Below are 24,410 nucleotides of genomic sequence, written 5' to 3'. Positions count from 1 at the left end.
ACTCTATATGAGTGTTTCTCAACTGGGGGGAGATGTCTTTCCCTCAGGGAACATATGACAAAGTTTGGAGACTTTTTTGAACGTTGCACCTGGGGGGAAGGTTCTCCCGGTATCAGGTGAGTAGCAGGTAGGTAGGCTGCTAAACATCCCATAATGCACAGAACAGCCTTCCATGCCGACCCCCCCTCCACAACAAAGCATTATCCGGCCCCAAATTTCAAAAGTGCAAAGGGTGAGAAATACTGCTCTAGAGCTTAGTGAAATGGACAAGTTACCTAGTGTTTTGGGACCCCAATAGCCTTGTTTATTAAATGAAGGTTTAATAAAGGATGCAGGATGAAAGAAGTTGTTTAGAGTTCCTTCCAACCCTAAAATTCCAGGATTTTGAATAAGTATTTTTGGAGCATTCTTCCAGGAATCTAGCATCCCAACACTACTGCAAGGCTCCTTTTTAATTTTAATTTTTTTTTTCAACTTTTATTTATTTTTGGGACAGAGAGAGACAGAGCATGAACGGGGGAGGGGCAGAGAGAGAGGGAGACACAGAACCGGAAGCAGGCTCCAGGCTCTGAGCCATCAGCTCCGAGCCCGACACGGGGCTCGAACTCACGGACCGCGAGATCGTGACCTGGCTGAAGTCGGATGCTTAACCGACTGCGCCACCCAGGCGCCCCTTTAATTTTAATTTTTAAAAATTTTTTAAAATGTTTGTCTTTATTTACGTTGGGGGGAGGTAGAGAATGCAAGTGGGGGAGGGGCAGAGAGAGAGGGAGAGAGAGAGGATCCTAAGCAGGCTCTGCGCTGTCAGTGCGGAGCCCGACGTGGGGTTTGATCTCACAAACCGAGAGACCGTGACCTGAGCTGAAATGAAGAGTCAGACGCTTGACCGACCGAACCGCCCACGGCCGCTGCCAGGCTCCTTTTTTTGTACATTTACTGTACTGTGCATTGTGATTCCGACACATCAAGAGACTGCTCTGCGTATCTAATCATTGGGCAATTGGTATTGACACTGATCGTTTGGACTAGACGCTAAAATGAATTAAATCCATTCATTCACGTCCCAAAAAGCAGCACATCGGGAGAGCCCATTAAGCCACTACTTACCTACTGCCCCGTTGTTTAGCCTGGCAGACATGCTCACTATGAGCCTTTCACACGCACCCGGGAGCATCTGAGGTCCTGTTTTCAAGGCAATTTCAACACAGTTGTGCAGGTGATATTCATCCAAATCCTGCTTGCTGCAGAAATTCTCCAGTGAATTGATCTGGGGAATCACACTAAGCTTTGGAAATAATATGAAAGGAAAACGTACATTCATAATGGTCTCCCGTTCAAGATTCTACTTATAAAAACAATGAGATCTATGAGAAAATACTTTAAAACAAGATTTTAAGATTTTCATTTTATTTAAGAAATCTTCAAATAGGCACATCTATTGACTTAGGACAAAGAAAATGGGACTTTGTTTTTTAACCCTCCTTAATATATTATTAGCTTGCTAATAAATTTGTCTTAGGTTTCAAAGACTCTTAACTAGGCGACGTGCGATAAATTCAGAAATTATGGCTCAGTGCATCCCATTGTGTCACTGGGGAACTCTAATTCCACAAAACTCTCCTTTTAAAGTTTTGTTCTTTTCAATTACATATGAACAGTTCTACATCAAACTGGCTGCCTCTTGGAGAGTCACAGTGTAGATTAACACACTAATGCTCTGAGAAGTCCTACAAGAAAGCTACTTTAAACTCTGTGTTTCCATACTTACGTAACCACTTGCTCCTATATTCAAATAACACTAACGTCCCATAAACCCAATATTTCACAGATGCATTTTGGGAATTTCTGGCTTAGACCATACAGCGGTGAGAGGGACAAGTGCATTGTTCTAAGCGTCTTCTCAAAGACGACTCATCTGTAGTTTGATGTGAAGAAAAGCCATACAGTTATATTTCTTGAGAAGATTTTATCTAAGTTATAACCTACTACCATTTACATTTTTTTTTTCAACGTTTTTATTTATTTTTGGGACAGAGAGAGACAGAGCATGAACAGGGGAGGGGCAGAGAGAGAGGGAGACACAGAATCGGAAACAAGCTCCAGGCTCTGAGCCATCAGCCCAGAGCCCGACGCGGGGCTCGAACTCACGGACTGCGAGATCGTGACCTGGCTGAAGTCGGACGCTTAACCGACTGCGCCACCCAGGCGCCCCTCATTTACATTTTTTAAAGCTTACTTATTTTGAGAGAGTGAGCATGTACAAGTGGGGAAGGGGCAGAAAGACAGAGGGAGAGGGACAGAATCCCAAGCAGGCTCCACGCCGACAGCAGGGAGCCCGATGCGGGACGCGAACGCACAAACCACGAGATCATGACCTGAGCTGAAGTCGGACGCTTAACTGACTGGGCCACCCAGGCGCCCCTAAAATGTTTTTGAATGGCTTGGATGATGCAGCGGAGAACACGTTGGTACAGTGGAACTGATCACAAGTTGGTCATTCTGAAAACTGGTAGAAAAAGCAGCATTGACATTAAGGTTTAATTCACCAGGTCAGGTTAAAAGAGCGAACTGGGCATCTCCCCTGGCCTTCTTCCTTTGTCCATTCTGAACCTCTTTCCCATGATCCTTTACTTTGACCCTCTTTCAACACCCCCCAGCCCCCCGCCCCCAGTCCTTCTCTGTCCTTTGACACCCCAGCAAGTGGAACCTCAACCCTGGGTGCCTATTTCACAGCGTCTCCACTCCTCAAACCTCTATCCTCACCCTCCCTGCACTGTCTCTTTCTCCTCTTACTTCACCAAGAAAATGGAGCCTCCGACTTCCTGCCTCCCAAACTTCCGGTTCACAGGTACTTCCCCCACCCCGTTCCTGGCTCAGCGCTTAGGAAGAGGTGTCCACCACTCTGCCCTCAGCCTTTGCGAAACTTCTCTGTAGGTTATGCTTTCGTTAAGCGTTTCCTTTCAACCGGCCTGTCAATGTGCTTAAATCTCTCCCATTTGTAAAATCACCTCCTTGATCACATATATTTCTCCTGCCACTGCCCGCCCCCCCACCTCTGCCCTTTGACTAATTCCTTGATAGTCAAATTTCTCGAAACACGGTCTCCTGGCCACCCTCACTGCCTCTTCTCCTCCCACCTCTCCCCTATGCAACACCTCTTCGCCCACCCACCCCTAAATGTTGGGATCCTCAGGGTTCTCTCATCAGCCCCCTTCTTACTCCACATCCCCTTCCCAGGTGACCTTGACAATGATGTTGCTTCGGTTACCATCAATACATTGTTGACATCTGGATCTAGGTCTCTTGCCCACATCTCAATTATGGGCTCTAGATCTGCACAGACAGGCTTATTGGCTGTCCCACAGGCACTGCAAACCAACACACCTGAACCCCACTTTCCTTTCCTATTGGTAGGAAATAATGTCACCATCTGCCAATGTACTCGGTGTAGAAAACTGGAGGTCATCTTTTTTTTTTTAAGTTTCCTTATTTTGAGAGTAAGAGAGAGAGCATGAGTGGGGGATGGGCAGAGAGAGAGAGAGAGAGAGAGAGAGAGAGAGAATCCCAAGCAGGCTCCTTGCTATTAGCACAGAGCCTGATGTGGGGCTCAAACTCACGAACAGTGAGATCGTGACATGAGCCAAAATCAGGAGTGAGACGTTCAAATGACTGAGTCACTTAGGCACCTCAAAAAGATCATCTTTGATACTTGCCTCTTGGTCATCAACACTCCCCACCCATCCCATGTTCCCCCAACATCGAGTCAATCACAGGCTCAGTCCATCTAACCTCTTAAATGTGTCTTCATTCCCCCATCGCTGCTCTAATTGAGGCCATCTGGATCGCCATGGTGGCAGACCAACAGACGTCCCATCTTCCACTCTTACCCCTTTCCCCCATCAATTTCCTACCTTGCAGTCCCGGTGATTCCTTAAAAGCCAGTGTTTCAGATAACCCCTCCTTAAAACCTTCAGTGGCTTTCTATTGCCTCAGGATAAAATCTAAATCCCATCTCTTTTCATTCTGTTACCCCCAACCTCTTGGCTCAGTGGTTCTGTTTGGGAGGTGCTGCCCCCTAAGGGGGCATTTTGGAAATTCCAGGGGGTGGTTTTGGTTGTCATGGCCATTGGAATGAGGTGTGTTAACTGGCTTTTAGTGGGTGGGGATCAGAAACCCCAGACATATTGACAAAAAAGAAAATCATCGCATGGCTCCTATAGTGTTCGAATGTCTCACCAAAAATCCATGAAGGAGAAATCCTTGTTTACAATTCTGAGTTGAAAGCCCTACTCTATGTTTTAAACAAACATGTTACACATGTTTGTAACACACCTGCTTTCATGGCTGTCTCGTGTAGGGTGATTCTGCACATATGGGCATGTTCCTGCCTCATTATGTCTTCTGCATACTCATGCCTGTGCACATACATATTGAAATACATAGTGTTTCTCTATAAATTACTCTCCTTTTAGGTCTGTTTGTATTTGCACATCACATTGACATTATTTGGAAAGTGTAGGCTATAACGCCTATGAATTGCATTTTAAATTGGTAGAGGGTTACAAAATATTTGTCATAAAGTACAAATGGGTTGGGAAGGGGCGCCTGGGTGGCTCAGTCGGTTACGTGTCTGACTCTTGATTTCAGCTCAGGTCATGACCTCACGGTTCGTGAGATCAAGCCCCACATCGGGCTCTGTGCTGACAGTGCAGGGCCTGCTTGGGATTCTCTCTCTTTCCCTCTCTCTCTCTGCCCTTTCCCAGTTTGTGCGTGCGCGCTCTCTCAAAATAAACAAATAAACTAAAAACAAAAAAGAGGAGGTTGGGTCAGGGGATGTTGAGAATCACTGCTGGAGTCACAATGAGCTTTTCCATTCAGTGACCTGTCCCAGCTCGTAGTGGCTCCCCTACCACGTTGCCATTTCCCGTGTGATCGTCCGCATCTCTCCTTTAGAGAGTGAGCCCAGCATGTCCGGACAGGTGCTGGTCTTAGTCACGCCTGTGCCTACCATAGTGTCTGATTTACAGTAAACACTTCATAAATGTTTGCTCAGTAGAGAAGTACTCAGACATGTCTAGCGTGGTACCTTCAAGTGGATACTAAAATGACTACATTCCCCAAACACAAACCAAGTGAAGAGTCCCGCAGAAAGAAGCCAGAGGCTAGGATTGGGGATGAGGGCATCCAACCGGGGACTAACTACCTACAGTTCTTGGTTGGAGGCAGCTTAGAGGAGGCCATTCCTGGCACCAAAGCAGATGGACCAGATGATGAGAGTCCCTGTCAAATTATAGGATTTTGTAATATCTTGGCTCCCTTCTTCTCCTAGAAGCTTCTAAAGACTTTGTTGACCAAGTGCAGTCCATCCCATGGTTTAAAAGAATGACAGTGTTATAGTCTAGAATGTCTAATACAGCTTTTGACTCTAAACACATTTCTACGGAAGCATATATATCATGTGATCAGGGTGAGTGAAGGAAATCTGTAACTGTCTCACGATGCTCCCCAAACAAAAGCTATTTGTGCAGGAGGAACATCCGGGATTGAACAAAGCTTTCGTCCGGGCTTCTTGGTAAAGCATTAGATGCAAGTGTTAATCTGGCTGCAGAGAAGAAGGGACGTTGAACGGGCCAGGTCTCAGGCAGTCAAGCATCTTCCCAGAGCAGCGAAATCAGTGGTATGGAAGTAACCGCATTAGTCTGTAATCATAGAATGCGCATGGACTTTCTCCTACTGGACATCCTGGGTCAGGGACTGTAAGGGTCACTGTGGGTGCCCTGCCCGGATCTTCCCGTTCACCAGCTGCTGTGGCATTGACTGCTGAAGGCTCACAGCTGTCCTTTTTCCCAGAAACTTGGACTCAGCCACTTGTCCAGAAGTTCATGCACTCATGAGCTGGGTGGGGTGGATGAGGTGGACGCACACAGACCCGCCCTGTTGCCTCCAGGTGGGACCAATTCGGTGGCACAATTATGCTCCAGAGCTCCCTGTGGGATCAGCTACACTTCAGTGCAGATCCCATCCTTGCTCGGTTCCTTCCCCTGACCCTTTGCTCCTCTTCTCCCACAAGCATGCCCTCAATAAATCAGGTGCACTTGAGTCCCTGGCTCAGCTTCGGCTTCTGGGGAACCTGACCTGAAACAGGGATCTAGCATCTCTTCTGAGGTTCTGGCAGTTTGCTGAGATCAGGCTGCTCTCCTACTTTTCATGCAGGTTTCGTGGATTTCATAGCTATACGTAAGAGAAGGCGTGTTTGAAAACTGATCAAATGGATATGTTTTTAGAGTTAATTTCAAATTATCCATTTATATTATGTATCTAGCAAATATCATTGCAATGACTTCATTTACACATCTGTCTTCTGTATCAGGCTGAGAATTATTTGAGGGCAGGGACCACATCTGACACCCCCAGGAATCTGCCCATTGTCAGCTCATGTGTGCTCACTGAATAGGTGACGAGCGGGTAATTTGCATGGATGCATGAAATACAGCATCAAGCCATCATCTTTTGAATTTACAAAATTCCAAATGTTCAAGATGTGGATTTAAAATGAGAAATATCGGAGCACTTGGGTGGCTCCGTCAGTTAGGTGTCTGACTCTTGATTTCAGCTCAGGTCATGATCTCATGGTTTGTGAGTTCGAGCCCCACATTGAGCTCTGTGCTGACATCTCAGAGCCTGCTTGGGATTCTCTCTCTCTCCCATTTCTTTGTCCCTACCCTGCTCGCACACTCTCTCAGAATAAATAAATTTTTTTGTTTTAAATGAGAAGTATCTTGGGGTGCGTGGGTGGCTCAGTTGGTTAAGTGTCTGACTCTTGATTTTGGCTCGGGTCATGATCTCACAGTTTGTGGGTTCGAGCCCCACATCAGACGAGAGCTTGCTTAGGATTCTTTCTCTGTCTCCATCTCTCTCTACCCCCTCCTCAACTAGCACATGTGCGCTCCCACTTTCTCTCTCACTCTCTCAATAGTAAATAAACTGGGCGCCTGGGTGGCTTAGTCGGTTAAGCGTCCGACTTCGGCTAGGGTCATGATCTCGCGGTCTGTGAGTTCAAGCCCTGCGTCGGGCTCTATGCTCACAGCTCGGAGCCTGGAGCCTGCTTCAGACTCTGTGTCTCCCTCTCTCTCTGCCCCTCCCCTGTTCATTCTCTGCCTCTCTCTCTGTCAAAAATAAAATAAACATTAAAAATTTAAAAAAATAATAATAAATAAACTTAAAAAAAATAAACTGAGGCATATCCTGTCTCTTATCAATTTGAGTTTCATGGCTATTATTATAATAATAAAATCCCTTTGTGATTTGGGAATTACTTAATGTCTTCCTTTCCCTTTCTTTAGTCTGCCTGGGTTCCCAACTTTTAGCTTTTTCCCCCTAAATTAAATCTGTTGGATTTGATTTTCTTACTTTGTGACTCACGTGGTGGTCCAAGAGTGTGGTTCTATAAAGCTCCTCAGGAGACAATATGACTTACACGGAGAGGGAAATCACGAGAATTCAAATCCTCATTCAAGAGTTTGTTTCAACTTTCCTCTTCATTTCTACCGTAACAGGGCAGAACCTCACCGCAATCTCCCGTGGCCTTCCAGGTGCAGGATTTAGACCATCTTTGGTGAAGATCACCAGATTAAATACAAATCACCCAGGTGGAATTGAATTTCAGAGAAACAATGGATAATTTTTTACTATGTCTCATATAGTATTTGAAAGTAACATTTGGGACATATTTATACAATATTCAACTCTAACTGGGCACCGTGCTTTTTGTCTCCTCCCTCCCACCATCATTTCCTCCCTCTTCCTTCTCTGCCCTTTTCTTTCTCTCTTCTTTCTTTCTTGCTTTCTTGCTTTCTTGCTTTCTTTCCTTCTTTTCCTTTTTGCTAAATCTTGCAATCCTACATCTGGTCAAATAATCTTACACAATTTTTTTTTGATGTTACAATACCCGAACTTACTGAATAGAATTCAAGGTACACCTGTCTCATACTGAATTCCATAGTAGATGATAAAGTAGCAAAGTGCCAGGTATAAATTTAAAATGTTTGATGGTTAAGAATTGAACATTGAAAACACAACTCATGAAATATGGACATACAACTAAGTCAGGGGCTGTTAAGCTGCCCGTAAAAGGCTAGACAGTAAATATTTTTGGCTTTGTGGCCCTTGAGTTCTCTGTGACAAGTACTAAGCTCTGCCTTTGTAGCTTAAAGGCAGCTGTAGATAATATATAAACAAATGACCATGACCATGCTCATGTTCCAATAAAACTCTGTAGGGCAGTAGTTTGCCAATGAAATCATGATATTAGAAGATTCTCATGAATATTTAAAAATGCAACTATAACAAATTAACTTGGTTTTGGGGCGCCTGGGTGGCTCAGTCGGTTAAGTGTCCGACTTCAGCTTAGGTCATGATCTTGCAGTTTGTGAGTTCGAGCCCGGCGTCGGGTTCTGTGCTGACAGCCCAGAGTCTGGAGCCTGCTTTGGATTCTGTGTCTCCCTCTCTTTCTGACCCTGCCCCGCTCACACTCTGTATCTCTCTCTCTCTCAAAAACAAATAAACATTAAAAAAATATAATTTGGCTTTTATCCACAAAATTACTTCTAAGAGATCCCACACAATTCTATACAATTCTCCTGCGGGTGGGATGAAACTGGTAATTTTACATATTGCCAATCGTCCTGAATGTACATTGGAGACTACCTTCCAGAAATTCATTTGACAGGTTATTTCAAGAGTCAGAAAACCTTGGCAAGTAGGGAAGAGATAGGTAAAAGAAAGCTTAAATTTTGTCAGTGACCAAACTCTGCCAAGTGTCTACCCTGGGCCCAAAGCTGGGGACAGAATGAAGGGATTGGAAGAAACATCTATGGCCCAACTCTGTGGGGGAAAGACATTGAAAGAAGTCATTCGAGGAAATATTGTGCATCGTTCCGAAAAATAAGAAGACTAAAGAAGCACCATAAGAAAACGCTCGTGATACAATGTGAACTGGAAAACATCTGTGTACGTACTTACATGAGCACCCTGATGACGACAATAAGCTCATGCATAAAGCGGGGCTTCCAAGATGGTGACCGTGAACGTGGGAGAATGTCTCCTGGAACTTTCCGTGGTGCCAGCACGCTGTGGTGGCTCAGAGCAGAGGCTCTGGCACCAGGGAGCCTGGCTGTCATTCCTGACTCTTCGCTCACTAGCTCTGTGACCCCGTGCCTCATTTCTGTCGTCTGTAAACTAGGGACAATGACAGTGGCTACCTCACAGACTGTCGTGAAGACTAACTAATAGACTATGCGAGACACTGCTAACCGTTGCTGACACGTGCTGTGCCGTAAGGTTTGCACTCAGTGCTGGTGACGTTTATAGAGACCGCGTGATTTTTTTCTTATAATGCAACAACCTCATTTATACTTCTTTTTTTAACTTTTTTTTTTTTTTTTTTTTTTTTTTTTTTGGAGACAGAGAGAGACAGAGCATGAACGGGGGAGGGTCAGAGAGAGGGAAACACAGAATCCGAAACAGGCTCCAGGCTCTGAGCTGTCAGCACAGAGCCCAACGCGGGGCTCAAACTCACGGACCGCGAGATCATGACCCGAGCCGAAGTCGGCCGCTTAACCGACTGAGCCACCCAGGCGCCCCTCATTTATACTTCTAAAGAAACATTTTACCATCGTGTCTGCAAGTAGAATTATCATGGGGCTCAGTTTAGAAGGCAGCACCCACGTTGCTTCGTGATACTTACTGAATCAACCAGGATGTGTGAATGAGCGTGGGCCCCACCTTCCAAAGGCTGGGAAAAATAGACGTCGATGGAATATTGTACATCTGGTTCTAAACAGATGGGCGTGGGAAGCAGCACGATTCTGTATTAAGAGAAATAAAGCAGAAATTCAGTGACACAAGTACGGTCACATAACCTAAGCGGCCATAGCTGCTTCTCCCAGCGTTGAAGTGGGTTCTGCCTCAGAGCAGAGGCCAGGTCTAGACCAGCTCGGGTGGGTTGAGTGGAAAGCAAAATCACACTCAGGTTCTCTGCGGCTCTTCCCTGGGATTGTGCCAAGTAGCAAAGCCTTGGGAACCATCAGCCACGTGTTGTCATAAGTGCTTTGGGAAAAGGATGGAAACGGAAGTCCTTCCTCCTGTCTACCATGCTCTCAACAGGGTCTCCATTTTAGTTTGCCACAAATCTCTGATGTAAAATTAGTGGCCTCCAAATCAGCAGCTTTTTGCCCTGGAGACTCTCAGCTGTTGAGGTACTGCCAGCTGAGTATTTTATTCCTACTCTTGAAGCGTTTCGCTCTCTCACCTCTCAAGGCCATCTGGGGAATGGGAAAGGAACGTTCGAGACCGAGAATCAGGAGATGTGGGCTGGAATCCTGGTTCTGTTATACACCAGCTGCGAGGCTGGGGCAGGTCTCCAGGTATTCTCACTCTGAATTTCCTCCTCACCTGACGAAGAGAAAGTCTTCCTCGCTGAGTCGTCAGCAAGATATGATCTTAAACGTGAAGCTTAGCATAACACAGCAAGCGCTTAATAAATGTCACAGTCTCCTTGAATACACCTCTTCTCCTGCTGAGCTCTTTGCTACAAATTATTGATAGAGGCCTAAAATTCTAAGAAGGCTTCTGTGTTTGAGGACAAGTCCCAAGCATACCTGGAAGTCGCCGGTAAAGGGAAGGACTGAGGTCGTGGCCATGGGGTCTCACGTGGACAGTGCTTGCTCTTTCCGAGGGGGTTAACCAGGATCTGGACAGCCCAGTCGGCTGCGGGCTACACGGGGGTGACATAAAAGCACGTTTTCGTGAGGACGTATACACAACACACGCCTAACGGACAGCCCTTGCCATCAAATCTGTAACCCACGGCCCCCCGAGAACAGGGAACTCTGGAGCTGAGAGAAGTCTTAGCGGTTGGCCATCAGCTCTAACACGCTGGCAGCTGAATGGCGGTTTGGGTAGACAGAATGTTGTTTCCGGCCATAGCTCTAGTTCATAGGCTCGAAAGACCCTGGTGCTCCGGACAGGGCTGGTCTTTAACGTCTGTCTCCCCCAAAGTTCACTGATTCATCCTGTCCCTGGATCACTGAACAAACATGAACATTTCAAATCCTTCACAAAAAGATATATACTGTTTTTCATCTTATCATGTAAATATTAGGGGTGCCTAGATGGCTCAGTCGGTGAAGCGTCCGACTTTGGCTCAGACCATGGTCTCGCCGTTCGTGAGTTCGAGCCCCGCGTGGGGCTCTGTGCTGACAGCTCGGAGCCTGGAGCCTGCTTCAGATTCTGTGTCTCCCTCTCTCTCTGTCCCTCCCCTGCTGGCAATTCTGTCTCTCTCTCTGAAAAATAAGTAAACATTTAAAAATTTAAATATTATTATATAAATATATTATTACATAAATTTTCTTATTTTACATTTATTACTAAAATAAATATATTACTAAACCTATTTATATGTATCTAAATACGTATAGATATTTATAGCCTATAATAATTAGCTATATTCTGAAAGCCATGCAATTTGGAAATGCTTTTTTTTTTTTTTTAAGTTTATTTAATTTGAGAGAGAGAGAGAGAGAGCACACACGCATGCAAAAGGGGGAGGGACAGAAAAAGAAAGGGAGAGAGAGAATCCTGAGCAGGCTCCACACTGTCAGTGCAGAGCCTCATGTGGGGCTCGAATCTAGAAGCCATGAGATCGTGACCTGAGCCTAAACCTAGAGTCGACTCTTAACCGACAAAGCCACCCGGGCATTTCCAGCCACCCTGGAAATGCTTTTTAAAAATTTTTTTTTTTTCAACGTTTATTTATTTTTGGGACAGAGAGAGACAGAGCATGAATGGGGGAGGGGCAGAGAGAGAGGGAGACACAGAATCGGAAACAGGCTCCAGGCTCTGAGCCATCAGCCCAGAGCCTGACGCGGGGCTCGAACTCACGGACCGCGAGATCGTGACCTGGCTGAAGTCGGACGCTTAACTGACTGCGCCACCCAGGCGCCCCTGGAAATGCTTTTTAAAGATGTCAGAGAGGCGTCTGGGTGGCTCGGTCAGTTGAGCGTCCGACTCTTGATTTCAGCTCGTCATGATCTCGTGGTTCGTAAGACTGAGCCCTGCTCTGGGCTCTGTGCTGGCCGTGCAGAGCCCGCTCAGGATTCTCTCTCTCCTCCTCTCTCTGCCCCTCCCCTGCTCCATGCCCTCTCTCTCAAAATAAATAAATAAAAATCAAACCAAAAAATTTAAAAAATAAAGATGTCAGAGATGTATTCTATGGAAAAATTTGTACCTTCTATTTTTAATGACTTCTTATACTCACCAGGTCCGAGTTCACTCAAGTCCCTTGGCTTTCGTTGATCAGTGAGAAACAGAGAATTATGTCATATCAAGAATTTCAAAGCGGGTCAGCAGCTTTGGTCGTGTAACACACAATGAGCACTTCCAGAGTGTGGTCCCTGGAGGGACTCTGGGGACCCTGAGACCACCCCCAGCCTCACAAAATACTTTTTGGGGCAGATGGTCTGTGAGGTGTCAGATTATCATTGAAAAGATTATGCGAAGAAAAAGTGAGGAACCACGGCTCTAGATCAAGTGTTTTTCTAATTTGGTTTCTATTCTGTCTTAGATATTTCTCAAAAGGCAGGGGGGAGGGGGACAGGGTGGTGGTGGGGCCGGGGGCGGGGGAAGGCCAGGGAAGCCACGGGGTGCAGCCTGCTTTTAGTTTTGCTCTTGTTTCAGAGGAAAAGCCAAGTGCAAATAAACGCCTCTTCTGTATCCCTAGGAGTCAGAATCTCTTCACACAGGTGAGCCTGTGAGGTTCTTAGAAAAAAGCCCAAGGAGGGCAGAATTTGGGTTATTTTAGTTTTTTATTGTTCTTATACAAACATTCCATCACCACTTCCTCAGACCTTGTACCTTCAGTATATAACCCCGCTCTAGCCTCTCTCCACGGAATAGAGCACACATGCCTCTGGCTTAGTGTGTTGTTTTAATATCGTTAGGAAACCCTTTGATTTATAATGCCCTCCAGATGTTCTGTTTTTTGTTTTTTTTGTTTTTTTTTTTTTTGGTGTGGTTTTTTTTTGTTGTTTTTTTTGTTTTCTTTTTTTTTTTCTTTTTTTTTTTTTTTTTGCAGATCACTTTCTGACGACCCATTCTAGCAAGACCGGAATGGAAAGTCTTCGTTCGAAAACGTACTACCTCAGGCAGGTTTTACCCTTGAAGAAGAAGTCGGATACCTGAATCTCATAGCGAATGGCGATGGTGAAGTCCATGGGAAGGGCAATGTGGTCGACGGCAAATCTCAAGCCAGCCCCAGGGAGAACCCGGGCAAATCCAGGTCCCGTCCACGCAGCAGGGCTTCCAGGAACCGGTTCTCGGAAAACACCGTGAACAGCAGGCACCTGGCCAAAAGTCACTGAGCCCTAAAATTGGAGAAGAATGCACTCAGCTTTGCTAGAGTCGAGTCCTAGCAGGAAAAAAAAAGAGTTCAGGAAAAAAAAAAAAAGTACATATTTCCTGATGTGTACATGATCCATCTGAGTCACGGATAAATTATTCCAGCCAGGATACGATCCAGAAGGCATCTGAGATGTGCTGAATCCGCAGCTTTGGAACATATGTTACTGTATAGAGTGATTGATTTCCAAGCCGTGTCACTGGAAACCACTTTAAACTTAAGTACCCCACGTGCTAATGAATTGGACACATTCCACGCTGGTGACCTGGGGTTTTCTCAGATACGACTGTGGGATTCCGGCCAAAATGAGGAAGGATAGAAAATATTCCCATGCTTCCTTCGTGGACTTTGCCTCATTATGCACGACAGTGAGAAAACCCACATGGATTTTTTTTTTTTTTTTTTTGGATATTTCTTCCATGCAGACATGAGAAACGCTCTTCTATCTGCTTGGAGGCACAGAAGTATGAAACGCGTAACACGTTGGGTTGCATCCCGGATGGTCTCTCCTGGATGTCAGCCTAGAGCCATCTGGAACCTGGAGATAATACTTTAATGACTTTTGCATCTGTCTCCCCATGCTCACAGCATCCACCAGAATTCTGCCTCTTGTTGCATTTTGCCTTTCTCACTACAACAGTGCCTTGGCCGTTCTCTCCACCCCTTCCCTAACCCAACCCACATGACGCACAGCTGCCAATAAGCGTTTCACACTCTTACCCAACTGCCAACAGAATCACACCCATATGACTTAGCCTGGGGTTCAAGTTGCTCTGCGATCTACCCCAAACCGCTCATTTGCTGAGTGTTTATTGAGCAACCATTCAACGCCAACCCCTGCATTAGGAATGCAAAGATGAATAGAACACAGTCCTGGCCACGGAGGAGATTAGAACCTTGCACTGGAGACCGAAACGTAAATAAGAAACTATATCGTCAGATTAGGTTTCAGCAGATATCTATGTAAACTTGTCTACATGCAATGTCTTTCAAACATTTCAGAAACACTCTCACAAATGCAGTAGACACTAGATGCCCCTCGGGGATCCCCTTTACCTGGTTGGTGCACCACCACCCGTAGTTGCTGTGTGTGTGGCTTCTAGGAGCTCACGGTTGCCTCCTTCTCTAGAGAATTGCCCTCCCATACCTCCTCCCCAACCCCTCCCCCCCCACCACCCCTGTCCCCGAGGGTAGCTCACAGCCAGTGGCTTCTTGATCAGAGCTATAAAAGGCTGACCCTGTCTTCCCAGCAGACGGGACAACCTTGCCTGCGGTTTATGCCTCTGAGCTCCTTCATGGATCAATCCAATGTTGGTTTCACCTGACACTACATCTTACTCCCTCCTCTTGTTTCTTTCACTCCCTCACAGAGCTTTCCTGAATAACACTTCCTTACTGGATCACATGCACCTGAATCCAGTCTTGGGCTCTGTTTCTAGGGCACTTGACCTGAGACAGTTGGTGCCAGCCAGTTTACCTCAAAGCAGACTCCCAGATGCAATTTGGGAGGAGGAGTGTTTTCGGTTCAGCTGGCAACGGGGACCCCCGTGTGCAACATGTCCTGATGATCCCTGGGATGTGGCAGCAGAGCAATCGCTAAAGCTGTCAGCTGTGGAGAACTGGGACAGGATAAAGGCAGGAGGGGAGCCACCGACTGCAGCCATGTTTCTGGCATTGAGAGATACGGGGGAACAGCAATTATAAGGACTGTGGAAATAGGTGGGAGTTGTTGAATGCCACTGATGCTGTGAGGAGGGAGGATGGGCTCAGGGCAATCACCAGTTTAAAGCCGAGTGTGAGAGTCAGAGGGCCTCCCTGGGGGGATTTAAAGAGCCTCATCTCCTTTATGCAGATGGCAGGAAGAATTGATGACCAGGCACAGGACCTCATTGTTAAGACTTGCAGAACTTTGGAGAAGCCTGCATTCTCAGCCTAGGTAAGTCACCTATGCCTAAGTCAGGCCCTTCATGGGGAAGAAGAGGGACCTTAAGACATGGGCGATGCACGTGGGAACCTTGAACTCTGAGGCTGTCCTGAGCGCTCGTGGACCATAGACGTAATCCACCCACTCTTACTGGAGTAGAGCCCCTCCACTCCACCCCCCTGCCGCATTTGAGGACGACGTGGAAACCTCAAATGATGCAGCTGTCTTGGAAGAAAACGTGTACCTTCCTGAAGATCTGCTTATCCTACCCCCCCTGACCACGTGCCTGATAATTAGAGTCAAGTTTCAGCATGACCTGACTGGGAAAGTGCTAGATCTCTGAGAGGGACTTGGCTAACCCGTACAGGTAGCAACTGAGAGAGAATGGGTCTGCATCCTGAGGTTGTTAGAATAAGGAGGCAGAACATGAAACTGGATAGAGTTTGTTGATTTGGGATCACCAGTAATATGGGATTTAATAGCCTGGCAAGAGCTCTGGAGCCTTGGGAGATGGGTCCAATATATTGCTGGAGTAGCTCTTGGAAGCTTGGCAAAAGCTGTGGTCCTGAGGAGAGGGAGTGGAGGTTCCAGAACGGCTGTAGCAGACTGTGGAGGAAGGGATACAAGGCTCAGAGTAGCAGGCATTCTAGAATGGGTCTAAGATACAGGACCAGGAAACCCACCAGCCGATTATGTTCTTTGAAGGCCTGGAGGACACCTTGTTTATTGGGACAAGAAGCAATGAACTGGTGAGAAGGGCAACAGCATCACTGAAAAGCTGAGTGTTGGGTGTTCTCTGTAGGCTGGTAGGATCTATCACTGGGAAACAGAGCTCCTTGGTATCAATGTGGAGGACAGGATCCCAGACTATCGAAGACTGGGTAGCACTTAACTCTCAAAAACAAGATGGGCATAATTATTATAGGAGGCAGCAAGGTTAGAAAAGGAGACAAGGGGTCCTGACCCATAGGAATCTTCAATGGAGATGACTAATAGAACATGGTATTCCCAGGAGCAACACAGACGAGAAGCCAACAAAAGTATTGCTTAACATATATCATTAAAAGCGGTCAGATATGAATTGGCAAAAGGCTGAGGTCAGCTGCCCCAATGGAAAGACGTGATGTTCTGTCGAGTTCCTAGACCTGAGCCACTTCTTGGATCCAGAACCCAGTGACTGAATAAGAGACCAGATCCCCATGAAGAAAGATTCTTGAACACCATGGCAAGGGTAAATCAGGTACCCAAAGTGCCATCATGGTCCCCTTGTTAGAAGAAGGGCATCTGAGGGTCAGGTAATATATGGAGTCCTGGCCTAAGTCCTTTTTAAGATGGGTTCACAGATTTACTGAACCGTCCCTTGATTATTTCCTCCAATTCCTGACTATGTAATTGGAATGGATCTGCTTAGCAGTGGGCATTGATTCTTTGACCTGGAAGGAAAGGTAAGAGTTCTTCTAGTAGGAAATGCCAAGTAAAAGCTTGTGAAACATCCATTCGCAACCACTTCTCTCCACTAAGTCAAGATAGTAAATAAAAAACAGTACTACAAATCTGAGACGTTCTCCAAGCACCACTCTCAGGATACGATGGTGGTTCCCATCGTGTCCCCATCATACACTTAATACAGACTTAACCAGCTTGTAGTCCCACCCTCACCCAGGATACGGAGCTATGGAAATGCAAAATGTGTTCTCCAGAAACACAGAGAAGAAGGAGAAGCAGCAGGCTGTCTTCTCTCGGGTAATGTATATTCAGTCTTGCCCCAAGACTGTTCATTCTCCCACTCTCTGTAACAGGATAGCCCAAAGGGGTTTGAACCATCTAGATATGCCACAAAATGCACACTGATTTCCTATATTAAAGGAGAGTGAAGTGGGTCCCTTGGTCCAAGCCGACGTCGTGTGGTCTCCCATGGTGTGAATCAGATACTCTATGGCCTCTGTCAGAAGACCACATCACCTGTCCTCAGCTCAAGGGACCCACTTCACAGCAAAAGAAGGATCGCAGTGGTCATGTGACTTTGCGATCCACTGCTCTACACAAACTGTGCCATCCAGAAGATGTTAACCTCAGATGGCAGTGGGATGGGACCCTGAAAAAATGCATCAGCTTCACTAGCTTGGGAATGACACCCTGTGAGATGGGACAGTATTCTTCAGGATGTCATTTACTCCTTAATGATGGCAATGGCCTTTATGTGATGCTGTGCTCCCAATGGGTAGAAGACATGGGTTTGGAAATCTAGTAGGAGTGGCCAAGCTCACTGTCACAGGTGGTGACCAAGGGAATTTGGGCTTCTTGTGCTTGCAACTTTAGGCTCTGTGGGTCTAGATGTCTTGATTCTTGGGCAGGAACAAAGAATTCCACTAACCTTAAAGCTATGGCTGCTGCATGGCCACCAGGGCTTCTCATGCCTGTAGACCAGGAGGCCTGGGACGAAATTGACATAACCGGAAGGGCTGATCCTATTTAATCAGGACATGAGGAATATGCGTGGCACTGAGGTGGCCCACTAAGACACCTGTGGTGTTCCCCTACATGTAGCCTGAGAAGACCATGGAAACCAGGGGCTCAGTCGTGGAAGGATGAAGGTCTAGGTCATCCCAACCCGCAGAAGTGCTAGTTGAGCGTGAAGGGAATCTAGAATGGGTGGCAAGGAAGGAGGGAGACAGTGAGTATCGGTTACCACCTTTGGGACCAATTGTGGCAGCCAGAGGCTGCGTTTGTCTCAGGAATCTCCTTTTGTAAATCTCCCCAGGAATTGTGGCCCGGGAGAATCCCAGAAAGCCTGTGCGTGCATGGAATGAACTTAATGTAAGGGGCAGATGGGCTGGGTCAGCTTCATGGGCGTGCAAACATGTGTACTTACAGAGGGTACCACACTCAGAAGGGACCCCATGTTTGGCTTAATGCTCTGCCGTCACCATCTTGAGATAATTAATAATTTTATGTTTGAAATTGTTTTGTGAGTGAAGTCTCTTGGGACAATGGTGTGTGCGCATGAGCAGAAGAGACATGCCCCCTATGTGTGTGCTTCCTTGCCCCCATTTGCAAATAGCGCACATGATGCCGGTGAACACAGCATTCCAGTGGACCTACTATGCGCACATGTTCAGTGAAACTAAGAGTGCATATAAGGTAAGTGGGTTATGCTGATGCCTGAGTAAGCAGGGTGCTGACAGCTCCAAGAAGCCAGGCTTTTTCTGTTCCAACCAGAACTTGCTTTGAAAGCAGAAAGAAGGCAAAGGCATTCTGAGAAAGATGTTTTTCATGCTGCTTCCCTGTATTAGCCAGTTGCATACACCAAAGGATGACCGGAAGGAAAGAAAGATAGGGCGACTCCTGGTTGTCTTTCTTGCAGCCCTCCCTTACTGGTTAGTATGCTGAAGGTAGGGAGTGTTGGTAGGACACATACCGAGGAGTGAAACAGAAACAGTTGTGTTCATTTTGCACATTCCATTGTTCTGGGAAGGCCAGAATACATATGCATTTATAACTACAAAATACAACCCGTGTAATTTCAGTCATTTGACATGAGCCAAACGCCCTTATGTTTGCAGTGAAAATTGCACGATATAAAGATGCATGGTACCATTCGTGCCAGTAATTTATATTTTTAATATTTCTTTACTTCAAACGACATTAGACAGCAAATAAAAGAACACCGGGAAGTCAAGAGACTATGGAAGAAAGTAAGATGCTATATGTTTCAGTGTCTTCAATGTTCTTTTTCCCTAAGTTTTGAACAAAGGGCCCGGCATGTGGGGCTGAGCATGCAAAGAGTGGACGCCAGCCCTCGCTGTGAGTGCACTGCCGGGTCCCCTCGGCTAGGCCACACTCTCCAGCCACCAGCTGCTGTGACACACCTCCCCTCTCTTGAGAACTGCCCTTGGATCAGAGTCACCTCACCTGGGAGCTTGCCAGCATCTGCCCTGGGAGCCCACAACCATGACAGGCTGATGGACACAACAGGCCTGCCCTTGACCCTCAATGGGGGACAATTCTGTTGTGCCATTTATGCTTCCAACCTTTGCAGGGGATCAGGCCAAGGCTACATCTATCCCAGACTTCATCCTTGCCTCACTTTCCCCTCCCGAGCCTCCTGCCCTCCCTCCCCTACAGACTTCTCCTGATGAGTGTTCCTTCCCCTCCGTAAGGCACATGCACCCACGTCTCTGTTGCAATGTCTGTTTCCAGGGAACCCATACACATTTATACAAACCGAAACAAAGTTTTCACCAAGAAAATATGCCCTTGTTTTGTATTCCTCTGTTGTACTAAGCTGGGCCCAGCCAATTGATTTCATAACCTACTTACTAACAGGCAGGACCCGCAGTTTGAAGATTACGGATCTGTGTGACCCCAGAGATGGAAACAATGAACTATGTCCAGATGTTGGAGTAGGAAGATAAATCTGGATTGGGTTGTAAGGGATGAGTAGAAGTTTTACAAATCAAGAAATAATACAGAGGTGGTCATTTCAGACAAGAGTCAGGAGAGTAGTTTGTGGATATTTAGAGCTGTGTTTCTCAAAGAACAGTCATGGACCACCTGTATCAGAATCACTTTGGGGTGCGTGGCAAACATGCAGATTTCTTGACCAGTCCCAGACTCTCTGATTTGGATCTTGAGGGTAAGAACCTGCTTTCTAAATGAGCCCCCTAGTCAGTGCTTCTGCACAGTAAAATTTGAGGTTCGCTTATCTGTTCTATAGAGAGCCAGGAGATGGGAGTAGTGACTCATTCCCCACTCTTCTCTTTCAGATGGACTCAGAATGAGAAGCCCAGAGAGTCAGAGAAGGCTTCATGGGCATGTGGTGTGGGCACAGGAACAGGTAGACAAAAGAGCAAGTCCGCCATGATTGGTGTGCATGGACCTGGGGACGAGGAACACCAGCCAGGAAGCCTTCTCTGATCCTCTCACCTAGAGGTAGTTCTCCTGAATCTGAAGTCCGTGTTGTATTATGTGCACCTCTTCTATGATACTTACCCCACCCAGCCACCATCAGTGGTTTGTGTACACGGCTCATTTCCACGACAGTGATCTTAAGGGCAGGCTTCATTCGTGCTGACATATTCTTGTTGCCATTGATTCAACCATTTCATTCACTCAAGGAGGTCTCTTGAGTGACTCAGGTGCTGGGTGTGTGAACGAGACAGCTAGTGTCTGATTTCATTGGCTTTCCAGCATGCCCCTTCATGCATACGCATGTGGGAAACTCAGTGAAGATCCCAGGGTACTGAATGAAGGAAGGAATGGACCCAAGGCATCCCTAACTTTGACTAATATAGTTGGATGACTATTATCCAAACTAATATAGTTGGCTGGCTACTAGGTCCTCAGGTCTCCTCTGGCCTTCTGAAGCCATTGGAGCAGGGTCCCGTGGAGGTGGCATCATCCTGCACTCACACTAGCACTGGCCAGCTTCCACTGTCTCAGATTCTAGACATGGCGACGCCATGCACCACCCCAGGGATATCAGCATGTCTTCTTCCTTCCAACTAGGGGGAGAGCCGTTCCTCAGCTCTCCTTATGTCCCTAAAATGACAAAAACTTGTGAATTTGCAATACCTAACCCTGACTCCAGAATCCAGCCTTCCGGAAACTTCTGTCTTGAAACAAAGAAAGCTACTGGGATTCTGCCCAGAAGCTCTAATTACTTTGAGCTTGTGCCCTCCTTTCCTCCATCCCATCCTCGAGGACACTGGCAGCTTACAGGGACTGAGTACTCACATGGGCCCCACACGGTTCTGAGCACATTACCGGATTGTTTGTTTCAGGCAGGACAGACGACGGCCATGGAGAAGTGGTTTACCTCACTCTGCTCATCAGCACGTACACTCTGCTTCTGATTTCTCTTCAGTATTATCGTGCCTTTGTCAACTATGAAATCACTCCCTTGTTGCTGGAAGTACACATCACACGTAGGCAAAGCTGTTGCTGCTATCTTAAAAAGAAAAGAAATTACAGCGTCAGTAACCCACAGAAGTTCCAATTGTACCACAGTGCAAGCGTTTTGGGTTATCGGATAACTTAAAAGGTAATCGCGATCTTCATTTCATAGCCTCAGGAAGGAGTCGTGAGGCACTTTATAATTCCTCTTTCTCCGTGGAAATGAGAAAATTTTGGTAGTCCTATGACGTCTCGGGTTTTCTTTTTGAACGATGCTGTGCTGGTGACATTCGAACCTGGGAAAACATTTATGCTTATCTCCTAGTTTCGTGGTGTTAAAAAAAAAAGTGCAAATGCTATGTTTTAACGTGAGATCTCAAGAAGAAAGTTGTAGAAAATCAACAGCAGGCATGGGGTAGAGACGCAGTTTCAGTAGCTATTGTCACTCTGGACACTCTCGAGGCCAATTCCTGGCAGTTCTCACAATCTGTGGGATTTGACCTTGCAGGGTCCCTTGAGAGGTTATACCAGGAGAGCCACCTCCCAAACGAAGCTGAGGAATTGCATTCCTGCGGCTCCCATTTCCTTAAAATCCTGGTCTCACGGGCTTCCCTTTCATACCATCCCCCTCAGCGGGGACCCGGTCGGAATCGCCAATTGCTCGTTTCCAGATTTTCGCGGTCCTCTGGACGTGGGTGTTTCCTTGGTTGATGTTTCGTTATTGGTTTTACAAACAAGAGTTTTTCATTTCACAGGTGCCCTACTTGTTCGTCAAGAGCATGCAGCCCTCGGGTCAGCGGAGGCCCGCTTCAGGAACTCGCTTATTTTAGTGATTCTCAGCCACACTCTCTGTCCAGCTGCCTGACCTCTGCGATGAGGAACCTCAGATAGGCCACGCTGGATTATGTCCGTGTGTCCAACACAAAATTAGAAACCATTTTATTGATTTTATGCAGAAAGCCTATTATGGAATTAGCTTTATACTACACTGTATCAAATTCCACACTATGTTAAATCCAATCAATGTTAAGTTTTGTGACCACAGGTAGTTTCTATAAGAAAACAAACCAGTGCTTCCCAAGTTGCCTATGAATCACTGGGGGATCCTGTTCACACATAGACTCGATTCAGTAGGTCTGGGGCAGGACCTGAGACTCTATAAGTCCAGTGAACTCATAGGTGATGCAGCCTTGCTGGTCCATAGACCACATTTGAGTAGCAAGGATGTTGCCATAGACCGGATGTTTGTGTCCCTGCAAAATCCACATAGAGAAGGCTAATCCCCACAGTGGTGGTGATTAAAGGTGGGGCCTTTCCGGAGTGATTGGGTCATGAGGGCACACCCCAGGAATGGGATCAGTGCCCTCATGAAAGAGCTCCTTTGCCCCTCTGCCGTGTTAGGACTCAGTGAGAAGATGGCCATCTACGAACCAGGAAGCAGGCTTTCTCCAGACATGAATCTGCTGGTGCCTTGATCTTGGACTTCCCGGCTTCTAGGACTGTGAGAAATAAATTTATGTTGTTTATAAGCCACCTAGTCCGTGGTGCTTTTGTTACAGCAGCCTGAAAAAATTAAGATACACACATACCCACACACATCTTTTGAAGGCCCGCCAAGAAAGTTAATCGTCCTTTTTCTTCATTCTCCGATTTGAGTATTCAAAGAGTTACTCCTAAGTCATGGTCTTGGGTTCACATCCTTTTTGTTCACATCATCTCCATACCTTCTCCTCTCTCTGCTACCTCTTAACTTTTTCCTTATTCCTTCCTGATGCCTGCCAGGACTACAACAGAAAGCTCTCCCTCCATCCCAGGCCTCCCTGCGACTAGACCGCACTTACGGGAACACTGAGGACAGTCGTCAGGTCAGTCTCTGGCTCAGAAAGCATCAGCGAGTTCTCATTGCCCAAAAAGTAAAATATAGACTCTTTAATAGGAGGATCTACTGTTCTTTTCCAATACTTCTTCCCTATATAAACTTCCTGTTCTACCTGTGAATATACCTACCCTGTCTCCCCTCTGAGCCACTATTTATAACTTTTCCTGGCTGGACTGTCTTCTCACCAAGGCCACCAACTGGAACGCTTATTGCTTTCAAGTCTCAGGCCACATTATTCTGTGCCTTAAGCCTATTCGTAAAGGATCACTTACGGCTCTGAAATCTTAACACACGGCACATATGGGACCCTTCTTGTCATACGTCTCTGCCCCCATCCTGAGGTATCTATGTAAGTGTATTAGCTATAGCTAAAAATTCCTGGAGGGCAGAGACCGTGACTAATTGCTTTCTATGCTGCCCTTAGCCTGGAGCTCAACGTTACGCATGTGGGTGGCACCTATTGATGGGTTAAGAGCAAGAGCTTTGGAACCAGATGCACCCGGGTTTCAATCCAGGGTCCACTGCCCACCAGCTGTGTGACTTTGGGCAAGTTAGGTAACTTCTCTAATGTCTCCCTAATCTGGAGATTAAAGGTGATAGGTTGTTCGGGAAGTCAAATGAGGTAACGTATATAAAGTGCAAAGGACAGAGCTCTGAGTGGAAGTTGTTTTTTTTTCTTCTTTTAAGTGACCTCTACTCCCAACGTGGGACTCGAACTCCTGACCCTGAGGTCAAGAGTCTCATGCTCCACCGACTGAGCCTGTCAGGTGGCCCTGGAAGTTTTATTAATAGCAAAAGCAAGAGCATAGTAAGCACACAATACATATTTGTTGAATGAATGCACAAAGAGGGTCTAGCTTAAACTCTTCCTACTACAATTAAGGATCATCTTTTTAGTGGAGAGGAAATTATTCGTGCTGTATTTTAAACACAACATCAGTCCCAGCTTGAATTGTCATAGATACTACTTTCCAATCCTCTGCACAATTTTCCTGGCCCTTTAAGCCCATTCTCTGTCCTTGATCTTTGTCTTTAAATCACGGAGAGAGGAGTAAGGCTTCACGTCGGACTACACTCATGGTTTGGAGCTGTATTAGCACATTAGCACATTCTCCTTAACTGCTTCTCAGCAGCTATGGCATGGCGCACAGGGAATATACGTTAAGCATCGGTCCGTCTACTCTAGATATTACAGCTGCTTTGTGTTTTCTTATCTAAAATAGTGGGAGCAATTATATTTAGAGTTGTATAGGAAA

General features: G+C 46.3%; 1 protein-coding gene and 1 long non-coding RNA gene across 5 annotated transcripts in view; one reads left to right on the top strand and one right to left on the bottom strand.

Moving 5' to 3' along the window:
• The window catches only part of LAMB4 (laminin subunit beta 4), a 110,556-nt gene that overhangs the window by 45,729 nt on the left and 40,417 nt on the right, over positions 1-24,410 (bottom strand). For all 4 annotated transcript variants that reach the window (XM_045494431.1, XM_045494430.1, XM_045494433.1 and 1 more), the window contains 5 exons: positions 21,199-21,330; positions 13,236-13,421; positions 10,659-10,774; positions 9,746-9,866; positions 1,108-1,285 (listed from right to left, as the gene is read on the bottom strand). In XM_045494431.1, the coding sequence (XP_045350387.1) occupies positions 1,108-1,285; positions 9,746-9,866; positions 10,659-10,774; positions 13,236-13,421; positions 21,199-21,330 (733 nt within the window). The remainder of the gene's footprint in view (positions 1-1,107; positions 1,286-9,745; positions 9,867-10,658; positions 10,775-13,235; positions 13,422-21,198; positions 21,331-24,410) is intronic.
• Positions 17,036-22,721, top strand: LOC123606287. The gene is made up of 3 exons (XR_006716216.1): positions 17,036-20,312; positions 21,164-21,423; positions 22,031-22,721. It is a non-coding gene; the product is annotated as an uncharacterized LOC123606287 (long non-coding RNA).

The sequence above is a fragment of the Leopardus geoffroyi genome, chromosome A2, assembly GCF_018350155.1.
Source record: "Leopardus geoffroyi isolate Oge1 chromosome A2, O.geoffroyi_Oge1_pat1.0, whole genome shotgun sequence".
Taxonomy (NCBI): domain Eukaryota; kingdom Metazoa; phylum Chordata; class Mammalia; order Carnivora; family Felidae; genus Leopardus; species Leopardus geoffroyi.
The sequence above is the reverse complement of the archived record's forward strand: the minus strand, read 5'-3'. Positions and strand labels throughout refer to the sequence as shown.